The sequence below is a fragment of the Terrapene carolina genome, unplaced genomic scaffold, assembly GCF_002925995.2.
Source record: "Terrapene carolina triunguis isolate 2854851 unplaced genomic scaffold, T_m_triunguis-2.0 Scaffold148, whole genome shotgun sequence".
Lineage (NCBI taxonomy): Eukaryota > Metazoa > Chordata > Testudines > Emydidae > Terrapene > Terrapene triunguis.
This window is the reverse complement of record NW_020664499.1, coordinates 7585921-7610331: the sequence shown is the minus strand read 5'-3', so window position 1 is coordinate 7610331 and position 24411 is coordinate 7585921. Positions and strand designations below refer to the sequence as shown.

General features: G+C 44.6%; 1 protein-coding gene across 2 annotated transcripts in view; it reads left to right on the top strand.

Moving 5' to 3' along the window:
• The window catches only part of LOC113406890 (vinculin), a 113405-nt gene that overhangs the window by 25787 nt on the left and 63207 nt on the right, over positions 1–24411 (top strand). For both annotated transcript variants that reach the window (XM_026653735.2, XM_026653734.2), the window contains exon 2: positions 16026–16096. In XM_026653735.2, coding sequence (XP_026509520.1) covers positions 16026–16096 — 71 coding nt within the window. The remainder of the gene's footprint in view (positions 1–16025; positions 16097–24411) is intronic.

The window sequence follows — 24411 nt, the reverse complement described above, 5'->3', positions numbered from 1 at the left end:
TACCTTTTCCAATTCTCATACCTTTTGTGAGATGGGGTAACCAGAACTGCATGCAGTATTCAAGGTGTGGGCGTACCATGGATTTATATAGAGGCATTCTGATATTTTCTGTCTTATTATCTATCCCTTTCCTAATGGTTCCTAACATTTGTTAGCCTTTTTGACTGCCACTGCACATTAAGCGGATGTTTTCAGAGAATATATATAAAAATAAACCTATAGAATAAAACTGAAGTCTGTAATAACACTACTTTTTATTCTGGAGATTAGGTCCCAGGTATCTGGATGCTCTCCAGTTACTCCTGACAGTGACACTTGAGAAGCTGCCCTTGCCATCTTGGCGGAGCGACTCTTGCAGTTAACTGATATTAAGAGCTGTCACTTGGCTTTGGTTTAATGCTGCCTCTTACTCTTTCTCTCACTCTTCCTGAGAACTGTTACTGTGGCTCTTACATTCCACAGCTGGCAGAGAATGAGTGCTTCCTGTTCTTATATGGTGCTCATCACAATAGTATCTGAGTACCTAAACTGGTAAAGCGTTCATAAACATGATGCAGTTTGTACCTGCTTTCTTCAAAAGAGAGCACTTCGTCTCCTCAAGACCATCAGACCCAGCTGGCCTGAGAATCAATAGCCCAAGAATTCCTTTATGAATCTGGGTCTCCTGTATAGTATATTGCAGTGCTTTGGTCATCAGTGTGTCATCTGGTCTTCTGTGGTGCAAATTGCTTGGTATCTGTTCCTCAATTTCCCATCTGTAAAATGGGATTATAATAGTACTTCGCTTCTTATAGGCGTTGTGAAGACAAACACTTAAAAAGGTTTTCAGGCACTTGGGATGGGGCCCCATAAGTACATAGATGTGAGTAATGGTACTGAAGCCAGTGGGACTTCTCATGCATGCACCTAGGGACTTCAAGGGTCAGGTCGATATTTCAGGTGGTCAGTGTAAAGAGGGCCACATTTGAAAATCAATTTGAATAAAACTAAAGCAATTTCCAACACCATTTTGGCACAAACAGTGTCTTAGATTGAACCATGATTACCAGTTTGAAGTAGACTTTCAAATGTAGCCAAAAGCAGTGTGTAGCAAAAGAGGTAATGGAAGAACAATTGGTGTGAATCTGGGGAAAACTGACCCGTTGCGATTTCGTTGTTTATGTAAATATGAGAAAGAACATGTTCCAAAAGATCCACTACTATTTCTTGATAAGCTTTTTAAAAAAAAAAAAAAAAAAAAAATGGTGCGAACTCCCTGATGTTGAAGTAATGTAGTTCAGCTGTATTCTTACTTAGTGGGAGGTATTATAATTATCTTAGGTCAGATCTACACTTAAAAATTACATCGACCTAGCTACATTGCTCAGGGCTGTGAAAAATTTTGTGACCTGTGCGACATCGTTATGTCAACCTTTAACCCCCTGTTAGATGTGGCTAGGTCGAGGGAAGAATTTTTCCCTTGAGCTTGCTACCACCTCTGAGGGGTGGATCACCTACATTGATGGAAAACCCGCTTCCTACAGCTACGGAAGTATCTATGCTACAGTGCTACGTTGCCCCACTCGCCGCATCATAGCTGTGCTGCTGTAGTGGGTGTAATGTAGACATACCCTTAGTCATGCTGTTGTCTCAGTATTGGCAGCCTTTAACATTAAAATAACTTTTTATGTCTCCAGTCAAAAAAAGTCTAGTTTCTTAAGATAGTAAATAAATGACTGGCGGTCAGCCCTTTTGTTGGTGTGGAAGGAAAAAGTGATGTTAGTTAAATGCTTTTTGTGTGTGAAATAGCTTAGTGTTTTTTTTTTTTTTTTTTTTTTTTTTTTTTACAGCATCATAGTCCTACTAAATATATCAAAAGTTATCCAGATGTCAGTTAAAATTTTATCTAATTTAAAAATTAATGCAAGGCCATAAGTGTCTTATTTATTTTTTTAAATGTCCTAAGCAGCAACCTAATCACAACGGTATTAGTAAGCTTTCTGAATTGAGCAGTCACCTCATGCATGGTGGCAGGCTGTTCTTGTGCAGTGGCCATGTGGGGAAAATCTGTGGCTGACTCTGTGCTAGTTATACTGTGTATCAGATTCTACAGGATTCATTATAGTGCAAATCCAAACTGCTCTGTGTGTGTAAAATAAACAGAAAAAGAAATGTCAGATTGGAGTATTTCTTGTTCAAATGAAAATAAATCAGAAGATTTTTCAAACCCAATGCAGAAGGTTGACAAGCCATCTAATTAAAATTAATCCATGTTTGAGCTCCTATAAAGTTGCCTTAAGTGAACATTGTCCCATTGAACACATTGTTTGATACTTTATTCTGTTTCATGTAAACATAAGTAGTATTGTAGTGAATATAAGCTGCATGTGAGCAATGGTTTACATTTTTAACCTAATGTGGATATGGGTTAAGGATGCTTATTATTCAAGAGAAATGAGGAAATCAGTGAAGTTTGAATCAAAAATATCCTATGTTTCTACAGAGGATCAGTAAATCTCTCTCTCTCTACTCAGGCGAAGATGTATTTGATGCAGGACTATACTGTGATTAATGCTGTAGAGCTTATCTGAAATGAAGGCCTGCATGCAACATGAGCCTGCTTCACAGCAATCACATCCATTATAGCCCCATATTAAAAAGGGAAGGAGGGAGAGAGAAACCAACAAAAACCAAAATTGGATTACACAAGTGGAAAGTTTCAAATTAATTTTTGATTTGACAAAATTACCTGGTAGTGAAATACAGTTTCATTAAACTTTAGACACGGTGAAGGTGTAAAATAGGGTTAGATTCTTCCTTTGCAAGTTGACTCGTTAAATAAAAAGGTAATGTAGCATTTCTATAGTATTTTCCCTGGCTCACAATATTCTCTAACAACAAGCAGTTTTTAGCACCCTCCAAAGATCTGCTCAAAATTGGGGGAAAAAAATACTTTTTTGACTGTGGACAGACTTCTCCCGCCTGCACTGATCCATATGGATGCTGATAATCCACCAGAATATTGCAGGCTGAGATATTTGTGATGGAGCAGTAAATCCTGCAGACACCAAGAAAACCAACTTAATCTCCTTGAAACAATGTTAAGATAAGAATTTCAAAAATTATCTGGAAGTAAAAGTATCGTTAAAGGATGATGGTGGAAAAATGATTAGATTGTATTATCAGTTTTCAAATGTATGTGTGAATAATAATAGATATGTCTTCTCAGAACTTGCAGTCCTCTGATACATTAAAAAAAATAAAAAACTACATGTGGAAGAAGCAAATCTTCAGCCAAATTTGCCATGACTTGGGAGTCTATAGTGACCGATCTACTTTTCACTTGTTATCGCAGTTATACCTCAAAAGAAACTTAGAATTCAAAATAAACTAACTGCACTAATTTATTCTCTCCCTACCCTTCCCACGCTTTTCAATCCTGTCTTCAGACACAGAACTGCTATTACCTTGATTTTCAGAAGAAAGATGCCTGAGATGTATTGGAATTATTACCATGATACTGTTAAAATACTGGCACTCCTGAGAAAGGCAGGGGGCTGGCTTTGCTGTTGTCACTGAAAAGGGATCGCTGTGTTTTAAGCAATCTGGTATTTAGAAAGTCAGTGCAAGTATTTGCACATGATGAATGTAAGACCTTAAAATTCAGTACTTGGCAGCTAGCTGCATTTTTATTTGGATACATTAGAGCTCTTTATGCAACTCCCAATTACTGTTAAAAGTTAGCAGTATGTTTCAAGGCTGATTGATGTTCACGGCAATGGAGTACAGAAAACAAGTCAGATTTTTGCAGTAATTAAATGCTGAAGTGAATCTTTGGACATTTAAAAAATAAGCTGTTTATTGTGGTCAAGTAAGATTATAGACAACAGCTTTAAAAAGAGAAAGTGCTTTAGTGTGAGGACATCTTAGAATCTGGGTGTGATCATTCTGTTTGTCTTGTCTTTAGCCTTTTATACAAAATGAAGCATCTTGCTCTGTCCCTGTTCATTCAGTTATTTAGTGCCATAAATGTACATGACTTTTATTAAACAAACACAATGGAAAGATTCCAGAGTAGCAGCCATGTTAGTCTGTATCTGAAAGAGACATCATTAGGTTTGTCTTCAAGATCAAAAATTTCATCAAAGAATTGGAACTGTCGATGAGTCTTCCCATTTAAGCGGATGAAATTGACAATTTCTAGAACCGTTTTTGTAACATTTCCGTACTTGAAGTATCTGCCTGTGAGATGTTCATGATGGAATGAACAGGGAGAAACTCTGGAAATTTGGAATTGCTTTTCAAGAGTCTGATAAGGCCTACTTTTTGCCCCACCGTTGCAGGACTCCATCCATTGCAACAGTGACAAATTTATCCAGTGGTACATTGGCATTTGTCAGTGCTTTGTCAAGTGTGTTCTTTACGTCAACACCTCGGATTGTTTTTTTTAACGCCACTAAGTCCAACACTTTTTCTTTCACAATTACTTTCACCTCTGGTTTCAGCTGATGTAAGCCGGTACGGTCCTGTACGGTGTACCGGCAAGAGCTAATACGCCGTACCGGACTGGCTTCCGCGGTGGAGATTTAAAGGGCCCAGGGCTCCAGCCGCTGCGGGGAGCGCTGGGCCCTTTAAAGCACCGCCGGAGCTCCGGCAGCCGGGCTCAGGTGGGGATTTAAAGGGCCCAGTGCTCCGGCCGCTGCGAGGATCCCTGGGCCGTTTAAATCCCCGCCGGAGCTCCAGCAGCCGGGTTCGGGCGGGGATTTAAAGGGCCTGGAGCTCCGGCTGCTGCGAGGATCCCCTGTCCCTTTAAAGCGCCGCCGGAGCTCCGGGAGACGGGCTCCCGCGGTGATTTAAAGGGCCCGAAGCTCTGCGGCAGCTGGAGCCCCGGGCCCTTTCATTTGCCCCTGAGCCCGGGGGCTCCCAGCTGCCTCTGCAGCTGGGAGCTCCAGGGTGATTTAAAGGCTCTGGTGCTCCCAGCCACAGCCAGAGCCCCAGGGCCTTTAAAACTTGAAAGGCCCCGCCTCTTCTGGTTGAGGCCACACCCCCGCTCAGGACTCCGGCATACCGGTAAATCCTTTAAATTACTTTCATCCCTGGCTGGAACATAGATCGCTAGTTGTGGTTTATCTTGTTTAATTTATGGATTTGTCGACAGCTAGGCTAAATGCTAGAGAATTCTTTCGATCATTTTGTATCTTGCTTGCAACATTAGCATTGATCTGGGAGAAACACCTCTCCATAGTGTGGCGCAAAATTGGAATTTGCTTTATTAGTCGTTGAAGTATTGTGTTACTTGGATCTAAAATTGCAACCACTTCTGCAATATTCTTCTCAGACTTCTCTTAAAGTGTTGCCTGGAGCCCCCTGTGCCTTCCCCCATTCTCTGCCTATCCAACTGGCAGGGGGAGCTCAGGGCTTCTGTCCCGTGTGTGTGTGTCTGTGCATGCGCACGCTGGGGCCTGGGGCTTCAGTCCTGTGGGGAAAGCTGAAGCCCCGAGACTCCCCTCTCCACAGGGCAAAAAAACATTGCTCCCTCCCCCCCCCCCCCCCCCCCTCTGGTAGGTATAGAAGCTAGTAGTTGTAGAACAGGGGGATGGGGGATTCCGCTAGCCACACTTTCTTTATAACTATAAAAGAGCCATGTAGCTTACAAGCTGTGGTTTGGTCAGTCCTACTATATAAATACATAATTTATAGTTGGTACTTACAGTACTGAGATCTGTGTCACTTGAGTTTGTCATCCTGCTGAAGGGGGAAAACCAACCATTAACCTTACTGGTTTAGGGGTCATTTTCACGCATCAATAAGTGAGCTCCAACGTGATATATGCCATCATGTGCCAGCAATGCCCCTCTGCCATATACATTGGCCAAACCGGACAATCTCTACTCAAAAGAATAACTGGACACAAATCTGACATCAGGAATCATAACATTCAAAAACCAGTGGGAGAACACTTCAGCCTCTCTAACCACTCAGTGACAGACTTGAAGGTGGCAATTTTGCAACAAAAAAACTTAAACAGACTCCAAAGAGAGACTGCTGAACTTGAATTAATATGCAAATTAGATACAATTAACTTAGGTTTAAACAGAGATGGGGAATGGTTGGGTCATTACACTAATTGAATCTATTTTCCCATGTTAAGTATCCTCACACCTTCTATGGGTCGTCTCGATTATCACTTCAAAAGTTTTTTTTTTTTTTTTTCTCCTGATGATAGCTCATCTCAATTGATTGGCCTCTTACAGTTGGTATGGCTACTTCCACCCTTTCATGCTTTCTGTATGTATAAATATCTTCTTTCTGTGTGTTCCATTCTATGCATCCGATGAAGTGGGCTATAGCCCACGAAAGCTTATGCTCAAATCAATTTGTTAGTCTCTAAGGCGCCACAAGTACTCCTGTTCTTTTTGCGGATACAGACTAACACGGCTGCTACTCTGAAACCTCTTAGGACTGGGAGCACAAGTTCATACAGGCTACTTATTCTCCCTTTCAGGGGAGGAAAGCTCTCTTCCCCCACTAGCAGAAGTGTGAACATTTTGTGATGATGTCTGTCTGACCTACTACATTTTAGAGTGCTAAAAAGAAGTTTCTATCTTTCCTTCCCTCTCAAACGTCCCTATTAATACTTTCCATATATTTCCATCTCTGGTTCCCCCTGGAAAAAGCCACTAAACTTTTATTTTTGTGTTGGGGTTGGGGTTGTTGACCAACATTAGGCCATCACTAACACTGATACAATCATACCCGCATATCATTGATGTACAATATACTCTGCCCCGCTCTTCAGACTAGTATGTTTCTATTGGATAAGCAGAGGGGTTTAACCCTATAATATCACAATTGCCCTATTTTTCATGAAACTCCCTGGTGGTATGCTTCAGTTCACATGTTGTTGTCTTTCTCCAAATGTTTATGTACTTCTATAGAATTCTGTATCACCTACTGGAGCCACTTTGAGACTTAGGGATCTTTTACAGCCATAGGTGTCTTAAAAGTGGGTCAGAGAACAGTATTTTGGTATCTGCTGTGAAAGATTTTCCTGCATCTCCTTCATGTGAGGCAGAGTTGACATATTGCAATTGTGCGTTTCACCAATTAGACAATTGCCATTTTTCTTGTGCATATATTAACTTTATCTGGAAAATCTAGGAGGAAAGAGTTAATCTTTGTATGGGCCTGATTAGAGTGGGGCTAGCATATTATAATCTTGGAGTAGTTCTAGTCTAAGAAGTATTGCAGTAGGAGAGAAGCTTTTCATAATAGTGCTGGAAAAATTCTCCAATTCAATACAAAATATTTTAACAGTTCACTGTGGCATACCTAATATTTGCTTTTGTGTTTCCTTCATGTTGCTTTATGTGCCCTGCATTTAATCAGAACACTTATGCAGTGGACTCATTATCTGCATAGGGTTACTAGGCTTCTGCAGCATCAACAGAAATCAATTTTGCTGTCCAAATGATGTCACTTATTCTGGTTTCTGTATAGTCTTTTTCTGTAATTAAACTGTTTTAGTTGAATTCTAGGATTTCCTTGGCCCTGGGCAGTTGGAACTGGTGTTAAAAATTTCAGTGTAGCAAGTAGGTTTGTTGCCTGATGTTGGGGACAGATGGCCGAGCTTTAATTTTCTTGATTTATTGCTGGAGGATGTTGGAATGGTGCCTTGAAACTTCTGGAATTCAGTCTCCAGTGTAATCCTGAGAAAACGAGCCAAAAAAAGCATACGTAAATGAAAGATAGGGCCTATAGATGGAACTGATTCAGCAAGGTATTTAAACTTGTGCCTGACTTACAGTGTAAATAATCCTGTTGACTTCATTGAAACTACTCATGTGCTTAAAGTTAGGTGTGTGCTTGGGTACCTTGCTGAATCAGGCTATACTGAGGTTGGGTCAAGTATTAATGTTGCAATGATAAAGATTTATTGTGTTAGAGGACCATAAGATACTTGATATGAACTACAGGTAAGAAAGGAAGAGCTTGGTTTCTTGTTGGTTTACATACATGTTTATCTTGCAGCTCCTAAGCAGATGTGGCTACTTTTCACAGAAGTAGTGCAGTATACAGGCTTTATCAAAACTTTCATAAAATAGTGCTAGAGTATGCTTTTTAAACATCTGTCACTAACATCTTTTAATCTCTTCTTTAGAGCTGGTGCAACTGATTTAAGAGTGGCAGTGGAACAAATTAAAGTTCAAGGCGCTAAATGCGACAGGGATGAATTTTGAATAAGAAACATGCATTAGAGCAGTGGCTTTCAACCTTTCCAGACTACTGTACCCCTTTCAGGAGTCTGATTTGTCTTGAGTACCCCCAAGTTTCACCTCACTTAAAAACTACTTGCTTACAAATCAGACATAAAAATACGAAGCGTCACAGCACACTGTTACTGAAAAATTGATTACTTTTTCATTTTTACCATATATTTATAAAATCAATTGGAATATAAATTTTGTATGTACATTTCAGTGTATAGAGCAGTATAAACAAGTCATTATATCAAATTTTAGTTTAGTGCTTTTTATGTAGCTTATTGTAAAACTAGACAAATATCTAGATGAGTTTATGTACCCCCTGGAAGACCTCTGCCTACCCCCAAGGGTATATGTACCCTTGGCTGAGAACCACTGAACTAGAGTAAAACTGTTAGGTTGTGTTTTTCCTCATTATTCCTTGATTATTTATTAATTAATTTTCAAGATTATTTCAACTTGGATAAATACATTGTAAGGTGGCAAGATGTTTCCATTTGCCTTATTAGGACCTTGATTTAACAAGTTAGTTTTAAATATGTGAGTAGTCCCATTGATGTCAATGAACTGGAGTAGCGGGCAGGGAGTAGCCTGTAAAATGGGTGTAATCCTAAAATAGCCTGTTCACGAGTCTTCCATAGTCTTAATTCATTCTTGCTTGTAAAACATACTATATCTTCTCTATAGGACGCTGAGGTCATCATCCCATCAGACTATTTATTGGGATTGAGGAGTGACAAGTGAAACCTGCATTAAATCTCACAGCTTTCATGAGCCACCCAAACTATGTATCTTTATTCAGAAAATTCAGTTTTTTTATTGCTAAACCAGAGTGTGTAAAGTAGAGTTGACCTAGTTTATTCTTCGGTAAATTTTTAAATTAAATCCTGCTGGGTGGCAGTATCTGGGGACCAAGTCCCATAGAGCAACTTCGAACTTGAGGCACATTCAAAAATGCTGTTGATTGCCTAGAGGAGCCAAATGTTTTGCCCTGTTTCAGTGGCTATTACGGTGTGTGGTTGCTAAATTTGGTCCTGTATTTACGTGCTAAATATATATCATCAACTGCAAACTAAACATTGAGTTTACAGTCTCAAATCAGAGTGATCTGAATAAAGCATCTGGTAATCTAACCCAGTGTAGTAAATATTTTCTCTTACCTGACTTCAAATTTAGCAGTTCTGTACAAACAGGAGGCAGGCATAAATTTATCATAATTGCAGCTGATTCCAGTGGTATTTGACAGATGCTTATTTTTAGCCTTGCAGCCTAGGCCATTTTTTATTGTTTTAGAGCTGACAGAAATTATATTGACCATCAGCTCCTACAGCCTAAATATTTTCCTCTGGATATTGCAGTTTGACATTAATGTGGGTCCTGACATGTGTATAACCAGGAAGTTGTTTTGCATTTGCCCTTTAATGCTTCAGTAGGTCATTAGTATTTATTTTCAAGACAAATTCCTAAGAGATGGGGAACATGAGAAATTGCAGAAGCTGCAGAGGATTTGATTGAGTTGCATAGATAAGTAGATAATTTCTGACATGTTTTAACACACAGTTGCTAAAACATCTTCTCTTTCACAGTCTGTGTATTCCTCATTGGCTTGCTTTAAAATGTGGGTACATTTTAAATCCTGTTGCTGGCTTAATGCATATGCAGTGGCTTGGGGTAGTGATGATATATTTCTAGGATATAAACGAGACAAGTTCAGTAGATAAGGTAATTTTCTGCACAAGCCATTCCTAGCATTTGTTATGCTATATTTGTTTATTTACTTCTTCACTTTTTATCAGTTATCCAGCTGACAAACACACTGGTGTTCAGCTACAGCACCTGAATTTATTTGTTATGATCTCTAATAGTAAGGATGAAAGTTGAGGACTATGACTTCACCTCCCCCCCCCTTTTTTTTTGTCATGGTGCTTTACATTAGTGAATAATATTATGGAAAACCGATCTTGTTTTAAACATTCTAGAAAGCACTAAACTTTCTTCCTTTCTAATTGAAGTGGGGAGGTATGGGAGCTGTAAGTAAAGATTTCATTTCTGACTTTTAAGTCTGAATCTCTTCGTTTCTGAGGTTTGGCAGGTCCTCAGTATTGCCAACCCTAAGCATTCCAAAATCTTGAGATTGGCTTAAAATCATGATTTGTTTTTTTAAATCAATTTTGGATTCTTTGTTTGTATGTGAGGCTTTACAGTGCACTCTGTTCACATTTTCAAGCTGTTCTCCACAACCATAAGGGCTAGAAACTTTACTTTCATTTTTTTTAAATGAAAAGAAAGTTCAGTGAAAATTCATAATTCCAGGAGCTGGGAAATAAAGAAAAATATCCAATATAGCAAGACTTGTGATAAAACTGCGAGCATTGGCAACACTGGATCCTCAGTCTTTGTTCTGGGAACATAGGCACTGGAGATGGCACCTTTTAAACAGGACTGTGACTCTTTCCAGATTGCCTCTTTCTCCCACAGCAGCAGCCTGGGGAAAAGGTCACTAGCCATGGGCAGGAATTTTAAAAGGTACTAGACCTTTACTAGTCACAGGTAGATAAGAGGGAATAAGGTCCTCACCAACAAGGTCAGAGAGCTACAGCTTGATGAAGAGCCCAGCCTCCTGCCTACCCTAGCTGCTAAGAGTTCCTACCAGCCTATTGTCCTTTACCTTTGTACAGGAGAATCTATTCTTCATATCTGCCTCTGGCTTGTGGGTGTGGGATAAATCTGAAACTCCACTCCTTTAGCTTCTGGAAGGGAGGTGTCTCCCCTTCTTGAGTCTAGTTAGTGGCTACTGTGGGGAGGGGATAATAGGATGAAAGAAGTTTCTACTATGTACTATATATGTCCCTTAATCTCTCTTAGATTCCATTCCTTGCTTTTTTCATTCCCCTTCCTCCCAAACTGTGTGGCTTATTGGTTTGCCCAGCAACTGCCAGGTTCTCAATTTCATGCTGTTGCTTTTGGTCAATCTGTGAACTGCAACAGAGTCACTGAAAGTGTCCATAGACTCTGTTCACCTTTGGGAGGCCTTCTTTGCAACCGTAAGTGCTGACACTTAATTTTGTTTTAAAATGAAAGCTTAGATTCTGCAGAAATTGGGGTGGTCCCCGTCATTTGCCAGGGCAAGCTTCTCAAACAGAGAGTGAGGTTTTTCAAGTCCAGATTAAGATCACCCAGTTTGCTTTACTGTTTATCTGATTAAAACATGTTGTGTAGAAAATATCAAACTATAGAAGTTCTTGAAATATTAGTAAACATGGATACTCCTTTTGTGTTAACTGGACCACCCATTAAGTCAGGGGTGGGCAAACTACGGCCGTTTTAACACTGCCCTTGAGCTCCCACTGGGGAGCAGGGTCTGGGGATTGCCCCGCTCCAGCACTCCAGCCGAGGAGCAGGGTTGGGGGCCACACCATGTGGTTGCCGGCAGCCGCAGCATGGCCCCCCCCCACCCCACCCCGGCGCTCCAGCCAGGGAGCAGGGTTAGGGTCTGCTCCATGCGGCTCCCTGAAACCACAGCATGGCCCCCCTCTGGCGCTCCAATGGGAGCAGCAGGGGTGGTGCCTGCAGACGGGGCAGTGTGCAGAGCCGTCTGGCTGCGCCTCTGCGTAGGAGCTGTAGAAGGGACATGCCGCTGCTTCCAGGAGCCGCTTGAGGTAAGCGCTGCCTGGAGCCTGCACCTCTGAGTCTCTCCCCACGCCCCAACCCCCAGCCCTGATCTCCCTCCTGCCCTCTAAATCACTCGATCCTAGCCCAGAGCACCCTCCTACACCACAAACTCCTCATCCCCAGCCCTACCCCAGAGCCCACACCCCAGCCGGAGGCCTCGCCCCCCCCGCACCCCACTTCCCCAGCTCAGAGCCCCCTCCCACGTTCTGAAGTCCTCATTTCTGGCCCCACCCCAGAGCCCGCACCCCTAACTAGAGCCCTTACCCCCCCCCCCGTACCCCAACCCCAATTTTCTGACAATTCATGGCCTGCCATACAATTTCTATTCCCAGGTGTGGCCCTTGGGCCAAAAAGTTTGCCCACCCCTGCACTAAGTTATACAGTAGAGCTGTTTGGGAATTTTTTGGAAACCATTTTTTGTCAGGAAAATGCTTATTCATCAAAACAATTTGTAGGAATGCGCTGATTTCAACAAATTTCTTCACTTGAAATTTTCTAATAAAAAATTCTAGTTTGCTCATTCAAAATGACAGTAGAAGAACCATTTTTAAAAAAGCCAAAATCAAACTGAAATATTTTGAAATTATCTGTATTTCTGTTGACCCAAACAGCCTTTTTTTTTCCTCCAAGTTTTTGGTTTGAAAATTTTTTGAGATTTCTACTTTTCTCATCCCAGCTAGTGTTGAGAAAAATTTTCAAAATGTCAAATTTTCATGAGATGGGTAAAGAGATGACTGCCCAGCTCTATTATACCAACTTTGCAAAAGACACAGAATTTTATAATTTATTTTGCCTTGTTATAGTCTGCATATATGCAAAAAAGAGATTGAGAACTACCTCCACGTGAAGTCTGGATATTCTTTTCTCATATATTCACACAGCTCTAATGGACTTGAGTGGGAGTTTCTGTGGTGTATCCAAAGGCAGAAATGACCCCTGTACCTTGCAAGTGTAACACTCCTAAGTTACAATATGTATGTTAGTGGTAAACGTGGACTGTTTTTTGGTGTAAGAACTAGAAAATGTCAGGGCTATATTTTCCTATGTCTTGTCCCTGTAAAGTTTAGAACTGTACTGAAGAGGTCAAAGAGGGACAGTGCTGATGAGCAGAGTGTAGGTTGTACTCCTGGAAGACACTCAAGCATTGAGGCTTATGCAAGCTCTGTGTGTGTCTTATGGATTCTGACAAAAGTTTTAATAAAATGCGCCAGCTTTAACATCTCTCTGGTCTGGGAGTGTAACTCAGGCAAACCTCTTCGGTTTAATGGTTGTATGTTAAAACATATTTGTTACAGTAAAAATTAGGATACAATGTTGTCTTGTCTGTAGCTCAGGCAGCCCTGGAAGCACTTAATGTAAACTAGTGTCTGGGTTAAAGATCTTCTGCTTCCCCGGGCCTTGCTGAATGGTTTATTCATCTGGAAAATACAGTGAACAATGCAACTGGAAAGACTCTGTCATGTTTATGATCTCATAGACCACAGAGAACCAGCTGCTGATTTGAAAGATTTGTGTAACACAAGAGCTATTGTGTATGAAAACAGTGAACGTTGTTACCCCGATCTTTGTTTAGTCCCTTCATTATTAACTATAAGGGGAAACTTGTGCACCATTACTTTGCCTGAGGATAGTCTATTTTGTGTGTGTGTGTGTGTGTGTGTGTGTGTGTGTGTGTGTGTGTGTGTGTGTGTGTGTTTACTTCCTGTAGTTAATTACATTTTCTAATAGGCAAGTCAGGTCGAAGGGTAGAAGAGGGATTTGTTTTGTTTGTTTTTTACCTTGGAGCCTTCTTTCTGATTCACATTTTATTGGCAAGCCTGCAAAGCTTATTGGGGATATAAAATTCCTTCTCTTTTCTTACATAATTGTGTAATGATTTTTTTTCTAACGATTTCTGTAGGAAGAAGATACAAACTAGCTTCTTCTATGTTTCTGCATTGAGATTTAGTAGGGTTACCATATTTCCACAATCAAAAAAGAGGACAGTGGGGGGAGCCCTGCCCCCACCCCCGACTTCCCCCCTCAGAACCCCCAACCCCCCCTGCTTCTTGTCCCCTGACTGCCCCCTCCTGAGAACCCCCACCCTAACTGCCCCCCTAGGACCCTACCTGTCCCCTGACTGCCCCCATGGGTGGCAGGTTTGTAAAAATTTTGATGGTGCCCAGAACCTGCCCCCCCACACCTGCCTAAGGCTCTGGGAGAGGGGTTGGGTGCGGGGAGGAGGTCTGGGGTGCAGGTCCTGGGCTAGGGATTGGGGTGCAGGGTGCAGGCTCTGGGCTGGGGCAGGGGGTGGGTGTGCAGGAGGGGGTGAGAGGTGCAGGCTCTGGGATGGAGTTTGGGGGTGGGAGGCGGTGCAAAGGGAGGGGGTTCAGGCTTTGGGAGGGAGTTTGAGGGCAGGAGGGGGTGTGTGGGAAGGGGGAGGAGGTTTGGGACAAAGTTTGGGGATAGGAGAGGGTGCAGGGGTGAGGGCTGTGGACCTGAGGATGAGGGGTTCATGATGCAGGACGGGGCTCATGGATGGAGCAGAGGATTAGGGTGCAGGGGGATGAGGGTTGGGGCTGGGGATGGGGGGTTCATGATGCAGGAGGGGGCTCACGGCTGTGCCAGAGGATTAGGGTGCAGGGGGATGAGGGCTGGGGCTGGGGATAAGGGGTCTGGGGCGTGGGAGAGGCTCAGGGCTAGGGTGGAAGGGCAGGGTAAGGGCAGCCTGCCTTGCCATTAGTGGATGGGGGGCACTAGGACCCTGGGGCAGCAGACAGCAGTTGCTGCCTGGAGCAGGGTAGGAATGTGCACAAGCAGGCAGGGAAGAGGGGTGCGCTGCTTTCTTTCGGCCAGGGACGGGGGGGAGGACCCGTGGGGGGAAGATGCATGGAGGGGGGGTGGCAGGTGGAGGCCGGGGCCCGCTCCAGGCAGGGCTGGGGGGGGAGACCCAGCTCAAAATATTGCTGGAGCCAGGCCCCCGGCCCTGGATATTGCTGGAGCTCGGGCACCACAAAAGAATATAACCTGCCACCGCCCCCCACCCCATTCACACCCCCACCCCCGACATGCCTATCCAACCCTCCCCCTGCTCCCTGACTGCCCCCCGGGACTCCCCTTACTATGCCCATGCCGGTCAGATGCTGGCTCCACGTGTAGGCAAAACACGCTGCAGGCAGCAGGGGGGGAGCAGGGGAGGGGCTCTAGCTGCTGGAGGCCAATGGAGTGGCTCAATCAGGCCCAGCCGCCCAATCACCATGCTGCACTCTGCATGGGAGGGAGGGAGGGGAGGGGGGAAAATCCCAGACCTTTTAACCTTGTTACCAATTCCTCCCGGACGGCTATTTAAAGACACAAAAGTCGGACATGTCCGGGGAAATATGGACAGATGGTAACTCTAGATTTAGTAGAGATGTTACACAGGACATAAAATGCATTTATTCGTAATACATGATAACGTGACTAACACCAAGGTAATGTTGGTGTACTTACACTAAAGATGCAGTGACCAGTTTTATTTGGCTATTAATATGCACTTTAAAAAAGTGCTCTCATTTAGCATATACTCATGCTCACATAAGTGGAATCCCACAAACCCATAAATAAGATTGCTGTAAGACTAAATGTTCAACTCTTGTAATTTGCATTATAAAAATGATTAGATATTTTATTTTTATGGCTCAGTGCTGCAGTTGGTGTTCTCGAAATGCATATTACCTGTTTAAAAAAAAATAATAATAATTGTCTTTCAGCAGTAGCGAGAATTGTTTCCTCAAAACTTGACTGTAGCAATATTGGAAAGCAACGTTTTTATTGGTATTATTAATTTGACGAGATCTGTACAGGGAACATTACCATACTGCTCTCCACAAAACTTGTACAGTGATTAACTAGCAGTTTATTGTCCATGAATTTAATGCTTTCCAAAAAGAGTAAACTTTAAAAATTCTACTACTTAGCACCTATATAATGCTTTACATATTCAAAACTCTATACAAACATTACTAAAACTAATAAAAGGGCTTGTCAGTTACTAGTTCCTTTTGTTGGTATATGGTCTGATTGATGTAAGCATTAAACTGAAACTCCAAAGCTGAGGGGTTAAATATGACTCTTGGATTTTTCATACAGGTTGGAAAAGAAACAGTGCAGACAACCGAAGACCAGATTTTGAAAAGGGACATGCCACCAGCCTTTATCAAGTAAGTTTATCAACATATTCAACATGTCTGCCATAGGTACAGGAACCTACATCTAGAACAGGGGTCGGCAGCCTTTCAGAAGTGGCGTGCCGAGTCTTCATTTATTAACTCTGATGTAAGGGTTCACGTGCCAGTAATACATTTTAACATTTTTAGAATGTCTCTTTCTAGAAGTCTATAATATATAACTAAACTATTGTTGTATGTAAAGTAAATAAGGTTTTTAAAATGTTTAAGAAGCTTCATTTAAAATTTAAATTAAAATACAGAGCCCCCCGGACCGGTGGGCAGGACCTGGGCGTGTGAGTGCCACTGAAAATCAGCTCGCGTACCACCTTTGGCACACATGCCCTAGGTTGCCTACCCCTGATCTAGAAGTAAATGTTTCTTTACAGTGGGGGGGGGAGGGGCTTTATTTTTAATGGCCTTTATTTTAATATGCCTTTTACTTCCCTGGTCTCATTTACTTGCTTGGGCTATGTTTACACTACCGTGGTAAGTCAACCTACGTTACGCAACTCCAGCTACGTGAATAAGGTAGCTGGATTTGACATACCTTAGATCAAGTTTCTGCGGGATCTACACTCTCCCGTCGACTTACCTTACTCTTCTCGTCCGGGGTAGAGTACAGGGGTCGACTGGAGAGCAATCTGCTGTCAGTTTGGGGGGTCTTCACTAGACCCGCTAAATCGACCACCGGTGGATCAATCTCACAGCACAGAATAGATCCCGGCTGTACTGTTGGCCTGCCCTTAGGCAGAAAGATTGTAGGCTTTTGCTAACAGGAGTAGCCAGATGCCAAATCTCTGCCAGAGGTAGCTACTTTGCCAGCCTTTGCTTGTATGGGTAGCTTCCCCCTTTCCCTCCCCCCTCTCCCCACCCCATGGTACCTTTCTTTCCCTCTGGAGGGACACTGATGAAGGATGGGTACACGGTATTTCTCCATGCATCCCGTATTAAGCTGTGCTAAAGGGCTTTTTCTAAAATTTAGTGCTGTTCTCCCCATAAGTGTTTTCCATTCTTTTGGCTGGAGGAGTATGTCAGTGACTGTATAGCCAGTTGCTGCATAACATGACTTGGAAATATTTTTAAGACACCTAAAAACTAACTGGCACTTCTAATTAAGTTCATGGCTCAGTACTGAAGACAAATGATTTTCTCCTCTGTGGCCTTGAGTCTTAAAAATGAAACATCACTTTTTAGCGGTCATTAAACTGCCACACCTGTCATGTCAAATGACAAACTCTCATTGAAAAGACTTCCCTTACCCAGCCACCCCCTGTGAATTCAGTGTTTTCTTTATTAGCAATTTCTGCTGGCACATGCTAAGTCACTGAATATCCTAATGTTTTCTTGAGAGAGAGAGTGAGAAAGACAAGATGCTCAAGAACCAGAACCGGAAACTACTGAACCAAATACTAAAATACTAAACAAATGAGTTCTGTGGGGGGGGGGGGGGGGGGAGGAGGGGGAGAAACAGAATGGTTCTCAAAGAGAAACATTTTTGAATAATTTTCTAAGATAGTCTTTGTGAAGATTTACATGCATGGCAGGGCTATGTTTATTCTTTTGGATGCTTACATTTTTTATATTGCTGCTCCTTTAGAGTTATGCAAAATGGTTTATTTTGTTGCCTTTTGCTGTCCAAGATGTATACATAATAAAGTGAAGCCATGGTTTAGTTGATACTCTTTATTTAGGAGGAGGATGGGAGAAGCAGATGGAAGAAATTAATAACTTTACTGGAATTTAGTGAGCCAGCACTGCTTTGTGGAAACTTTTAAGTATCAGTCATTAAGGGCATGTCTACACTAAGAGAGTAGTTCGATTTTACTTAAATCGAATATGTGGAATCGATATTACAAAGTCGAACGTGTGTATCCACACTAAGGACAGTAATTCGACTTTGTGAGTCCACACTAACGGGGCAAGCGTCGACATTGGAAGCGGTGCACTGTGGGCAGCTATCCCACAGTTCCCGCAGTCCCTGCTGCCCATTGGAATTCTGGGTCAAGCCCCCAATGCCTTCTGGGGAAAAAAATGTGTTGAGGGTGGTTTTGGGTAACTGTCGTCATCCAACCGTCACTCCCGCCCTCCCTCCCTGAAAGCGCCGGCGGGAAATCAGTTCGCGCACTTTTCTGGTCAGTGACAGCGCGGACGCCACAGCACTGCGAGCATGGAGCCCGCTGCGACCATCGCTGCAGTTATGGCCGTTGTCAACACCTCGCACCTTATCATCCACCTTTCCCAGAGGCAGTTGCTGAGAAATCGGGCGAGGAGGCTACGGCAGCGCAGTGAGGACCTGAAGTCTGAGAGTGGCACAGACCTGTCACAAAGCACAGGACCCCGCGCCGAGGACATCATGGTGGCAATGGGTCATGTTGATGTTGTGGAACGGCGATTCTGGGCCCGGGAAACAAGCACGGACTGGTGGGACCGCATAGTGCTGCAGGTCTGGGATGAATCCCAGTGGCTGCGAAACTTTCACATGCGGAAGGGGACTTTCCTGGAACTTTGTGACTTGCTGTCCCCTGCCCTGAAGCGCAAGGACACCCGGATGCGAGCAGCCCTGACTGTCCAGAAGCGAGTGGCCATAGCCCTCTGGAAGCTTGCAACGCCAGACAGCTACCGGTCAGTCGCGAACCACTTTGGCGTGGGCAAATCTACCGTGGGGGTTGTTGTGATGCAAGTAGCCAACGCAATCATAGACTCATAGACTTTAAGGTCAGAAGGGACCAATATGGTCATCTAGTCTGACCTCCCGCATGATGCAGGCCACAAAAGCTGACCCCCCCACTTTCCCTTAACTCTGCTGTTGAAGTCTCCAGATCTTGATCTAAAGACTTCAAGTTGCAGAGAATCTTCCAGCTTGCGACCCCTGCCCTATGCTGCGGAGGAAGGCGAAAAACCTCCAGGGCCACTGCCAATCTACCCTGGAGGAAAATTCCTTCCCGACCCCAAATATGGCGATCAGCAGAACCCCGAGCATACAGGCAAGATTCTCTAGCCAGACCCTCATTTTACCAGCGATGGCCGTTATTGCCTAATTGACTAAAATCACGTTATCCCTTCAAACCATTCCCTCCATAAACTTATCTAGCCTAATCTTGAAGCCAGAGACGTCTTTCGCCCCCACCGTTTCCCTCGGAAGGCTGTTCCAAAATTTCACCCCTCTAACGGTTAGAAACCTTCGTCTAATTTCAAGCCTAAATTTCCCCACGGCCAGTTTATATCCATTCGTTCTCGTGTCCACATTAGTACTGAGCTGAAATAATTCCTCTCCCTCCCTGGTATTTATCCCTTTGATATATTTAAAGAGAGCAATCATATCCCCCCTCAGCCTTCTTTTGGTTAGGCTAAACAAACCAAGCTCCTCGAGTCTCCTTTCATAGGAAAGGTTTTCCATTCCTCGGATCATCCTAGTGGCCCTTCTCTGTACCCGTTCCAGTTTGAGTTCATCCTTTTTAAACATAGGAGACCAGAACTGCACACAGTACTCCAAGTGAGGTCTCACCAGCGCCTTGTAAAACGGAAGCAGCACCTCCCTGTCCCTACTAGAAATACCTCGCCTTATGCATCCCAAGATCGCATTAGCTTTTTTCACAGCCACGTCGCATTGCCGACTCATAGTCATCCTGCGATCAACCAGGACTCCGAGGTCCTTCTCCTCCTCCGTCACTTCTAACCTATGCGTCCCTAGCTTATAACTGAAATTCTTGTTAGTCATCCCTAAATGCATCACCTTACACTTCTCACTATTAAATCTCATCCTATTATTATTACTCCAATTAACAAGGTCATCCAAGTCTCCCTGCAGAATATCCCGATCCTTCTCCGAGTTGGCAATACCTCCCAACTTTGTGTCATCCGCAAACTTTATCAGCCCACTTCTACATTCGGTTCCGAGGTCAGTAATGAATAGATTAAATAAAATCGGACCCAAAACCGAACCTTGAGGAACCCCACTGGTGACCGCCCTCCAATCTGACAGTTCACCTTTCAGTACTACCCGCTGCAGTCTCCCCTTTAACCAGTTCTTTATCCACCTCTGGATTTTCCTATCGATCCCCATCTTTTCCAATTTAACCAATAATTCCTCATGCGGTACCGTATCAAACGCTTTACTAAAATCGAGGTATATTAGATCCACCGCATTTCCTTTATCTAGAAGGTCTGTTACTTTCTCAAAGAAGGAGATCAGGTTGGTTTGGCACGACCTGCCTTTCGTAAACCCATGTTGTAATTTGTCCCAATTGCCATTCACCTCAAGGTCCTTAACTACTTTCTCCTTCAAAATTTTTTCCAAGACCTTGCATACTACAGAAGTTAAACTAACAGGCCTGTAGTTACCCGGGTCACTTTTTTTCCCCTTCTTGAAAATAGGGACCACATTAGCAATCGTTGAGCTACTGCTCTCAAAGGTAGTGACCCTGGGAAACGTGGAGGTCATCATAGATGGCTTCGCCGCGATGGGATTCCCAAACTGCGGTGGGGCTATAGATGGAACTCACATCCCTATCCTGGGACCGGACCACCAGGCCAGCCAGTACATTAACCGAAAGGGCTATTTTTCAATGGTGCTGCAAGCACTGGTGGACCATAGGGGATGTTTTACAAACATCAACGTCGGATGGCCGGGCAAGGTTCATGACGCTCGTGTTTTCAGGAACTCTGGTCTGTTTAGACGGCTGCAGGAAGGTATTTACTTCCCGGACCACAAAATAACTCTTGGGGATGTGGAGATGCCTATAGTGAACCTCGGGGACCCAGCCTACCCGCTAATGCCCTGGCTCATGAAGCCCTATACAGGCGCCCTGGACAGTGAAAAAGAACTCTTCAACTACCGGCTGAGCAAGTGCAGAATGGTGGTGGAGTGTGCTTTTGGCCGTCTCAAGGGGAGATGGAGAAGCTTACTGACTCGCTGTGATCTCAGCGAAACCAATATCCCCATTGTTATTGCAGCTTGCTGTGTGCTCCACAATCTCTGTGAGAGCAAGGGGGAGACCTTTATGGCGGGGTGGGAGGTTGAGGCAAATAGCCTGGCTGCTGATTATGCCCAGCCAGACAGCCGGGCGATTAGAAGATCCCAGTGGGACGCGCTGTGCATCCGGGAGGCTTTGAAAGCTAGGTTCCTGAGTGAGCAGGGTAACCTGTGACTATTAAGTTTGTTTACAGAGAAGCTGAACCTGCCCCCGTTTCTTTACCCAGTGAATGTTCACTATCCTCTCCAGTTACATACCCCGTTCCCCCCCTTCCAACACACGTTTAAAAATAAAATCACTTGAAATTTGTTAATGAACACCGTTTTCTTTATTACTGTTTTCGCGGTAAAGTGTTGAACCTGGGATGCAGACTGTGGTGGGGAGCGGGTGTAGTGTAGTGATGCAAAGGACGCTTCTAAACTCGAGGAATGACAGGCTCCGCACTGGTGGACTGGTTGTTTCAACGGAGCCTGCCACCCCTCCTGTTCGGGACTCTGTGTGTGTGTGTGTGGGGGCTATGTGACTTTGTGGCAGGGGGAGGACGGTTACAGATCCCCTGCTGCGTGGCTCTGTGATCCAGGATAAGGACCGCTGCATAAGATCTCTAACCGCCCTCCCCCGCCACAAAGTCACATAGCCCCCCCCTCCCCCACACAGAACATGAAAACCACCTCCCAGACTGACCAGGGTAACTAGTGACTGCAATGTGTGTGTGCCCTGCTGCTGAACCTGCCCCCGCGTCTGTACCCTGGTAAAGGTGACTGTCCTGTCCAATTACCAACCCCCTTCCCCTCCCTTCAAACAGACTCTCCTCTAAAAGAACATGATGGAAACAGTAATTAACAGAAACGTATTTTTTATTAGCAACTACACATGAAACTGGGGGATGAAACTGGGACGGGGGCTTGGGTGAGGCGGGAAGGAAAGGACTTATCAAATTTTGGGGAATGAGAACCTTCTGGTACTTGAGCAGTCTGCAGGGGCGTAGTGAGAGTTTTCACGGACTCTGCCGCCCCTCCTCCTTGGGACTTTGGGTGAGGGGGGTATGGGACTTGGTGGCGGGGGAGGGCGGTTACAGATAGACTGCAGCGGGGCTCTGTCCTCCTGCCTCCGGTCCTGCAGAACATCCACAAGGCGCCGGAGCGTGTCCGTTTGCTCCCTCATTAGTCCAAGCAGCGTTTGAGTCGCCTGCTGGTCTTCACACATGGAACGGGAGGAGAGGTGGCAGCAGGATTGGTGGATTTGGGACAAGTTCTCCCTCCACTGGGTCTGCTGGGCTGCCTGGGCTCGGGAGCAGCCCATAAGTTCCGAGAACATGTCCTCCCGTGTCCTCTTCTTCCTACGCCTAATCTGCGCTAGCCTCTGGGAGTGTGATGCCAGGGTAGGTCGGGAGACAGTCGCAGCTGTGGGATGGGAAAAAGGGAGTGAATTCCTCAGAAAGATAAATTTTTTTGTGAATGAAGAACATAGTCTTTCTCTGCGAACAAGACCATGCACAGCACCTATCACATGCGCACTCAGGACAAGGTCGAATTTTCAGCCTTCGCATTCAGTGCCTGGGGTCTTGCAGTGCAGATCAGACAAGCGGGGCAGGACAGCGGAATTTGGGTAACAGGCTGACATGGTAAGCCGTAGACTTGTGGCTGCTTAAAACTTGAATAATAGCACTGGCCTCCTTTCACGTTCAAAGCAATGCCAGTCCCTGCTGCCTGCAATCCGGCAAGCATGAACTCTGCCCCTGTCCCACTCCCTCGTGGCTGTCCCAGGGAAAGATCCCTGTATGGTGCTCCTCTCCTGCCTCCACCGCGTGGCTGTAAACCGCCGGTTACAGTTTTGTAAAAGAACAGGCAAGCAGTCCCAATACTAACATTCCCCTACCTAATTCAAAGCAGGTCACCATGAGCGACATCACTCTAATGAGGATTTCAGAGACCGAGAAAGAAAGGATGCTTCGGGAAAGCCTGCAAAGACCAGGGCCGTATGCCGCCATGCTCTGCAAGGCAATGATCCCCGAGTACTTGATTGTCTCCTGGCGCAGAAACGTTTCCTACCACGGAGGACCCAATAAGGCCGCTCTCCCCAGGAACCTGATGCAAAGGCTTTCCAATTACCTCCAGGAGAGCTTCGTGGAGATGTCCCAGGAGGATTTCTGCTCTATCCCCGGACATATAGACCGGATTTTACTGTAGCTGCACTGGCAGGGACTAAACAGTAGAGCGCCTAGGGCAAACCAATCATGCTAAACTGGACATTGTTAGATATTTTTTTCAGTAGTTGCACTGCCAAGGACTGAAACGTTAAGCGCCTAGGGCAAACTAATCATGAAAAACCCATTGTTAATATTTTTAATATTCCTGTTCTGTTAAAAATAAATGTTTACATGTTTAAAACACTTACTGACTGATCCTTCCCCTGATTCTGTGTCCGGGTTAACGGCTGGGGACGGTTGGTAGGGGATCTCTGTAAGGGTGATGAAGAGATCCTGGCTGTCGGGGAAATCAGCGTTGTAAGCGCTGTCGACTGCCTCGTCCTCCTCATCTCCTTCCTCATCTTCCCCGTCCGCGAACATCTCCGAGCAACCGGCCGTCGACAATATCCCATCCTCAGAGTCCATGGTCAGTGGTGGGGTAGTGGTGGCGGCCGCACCTAGGATGGAATGCAGTGCCTCGTAGAAACGGGATGTCTGGGGCTGGGATCCGGAGCGTCCGTTTGCCTCTTTGGTCTTCTGGTAGCCTTGTCTCAGCTCCTTGATTTTCACTTGGCACTGCGTTGCATCCCGGCTGTATCTTCTCTCTGCCATGGCTTTTGAAATCTTCTCGTAGATCTTTGCATTCCGTCTTTTCGATCGCAGCTCGGAAAGCACGGACTCATCGCCCCACACAGCGATCAGATCCAAGACTTCCCGATCAGTCCATGCTGGGGCCCTCTTTCTATTCTGAGATTGCACGGCCATCTCTGCTGGAGAGCTCTGCATCGTTGCCAGTGCTGCTGAGCTCACCACGATGTCCAAACAGGAAATGAGATTCAAACTGCCCAGACAGGAAAAGGAATTCAAATTTTCCCGGGGCTTTTCCTGTGTGGCTGGTCAGAGCATCTGAGCTCGGACTGCTGTCCAGAGCGTCAACAGAGTGGTGCACTGTGGGATAGCTCCCGGAGCTATTACCGTCGATTTCCATCCACACCTAGCCTAATTCGACATGGCCATGTCGAATTTAGCGCTACTCCTCTCGTTGGGGAGGAGTACAGAAGTCGAATTTAAGAGACCTCTAAATAGCTTCGTTGTGTGGACGGGTGCAGAGTTAATTCGATGTAACGGTGCTAAATTCGACACAA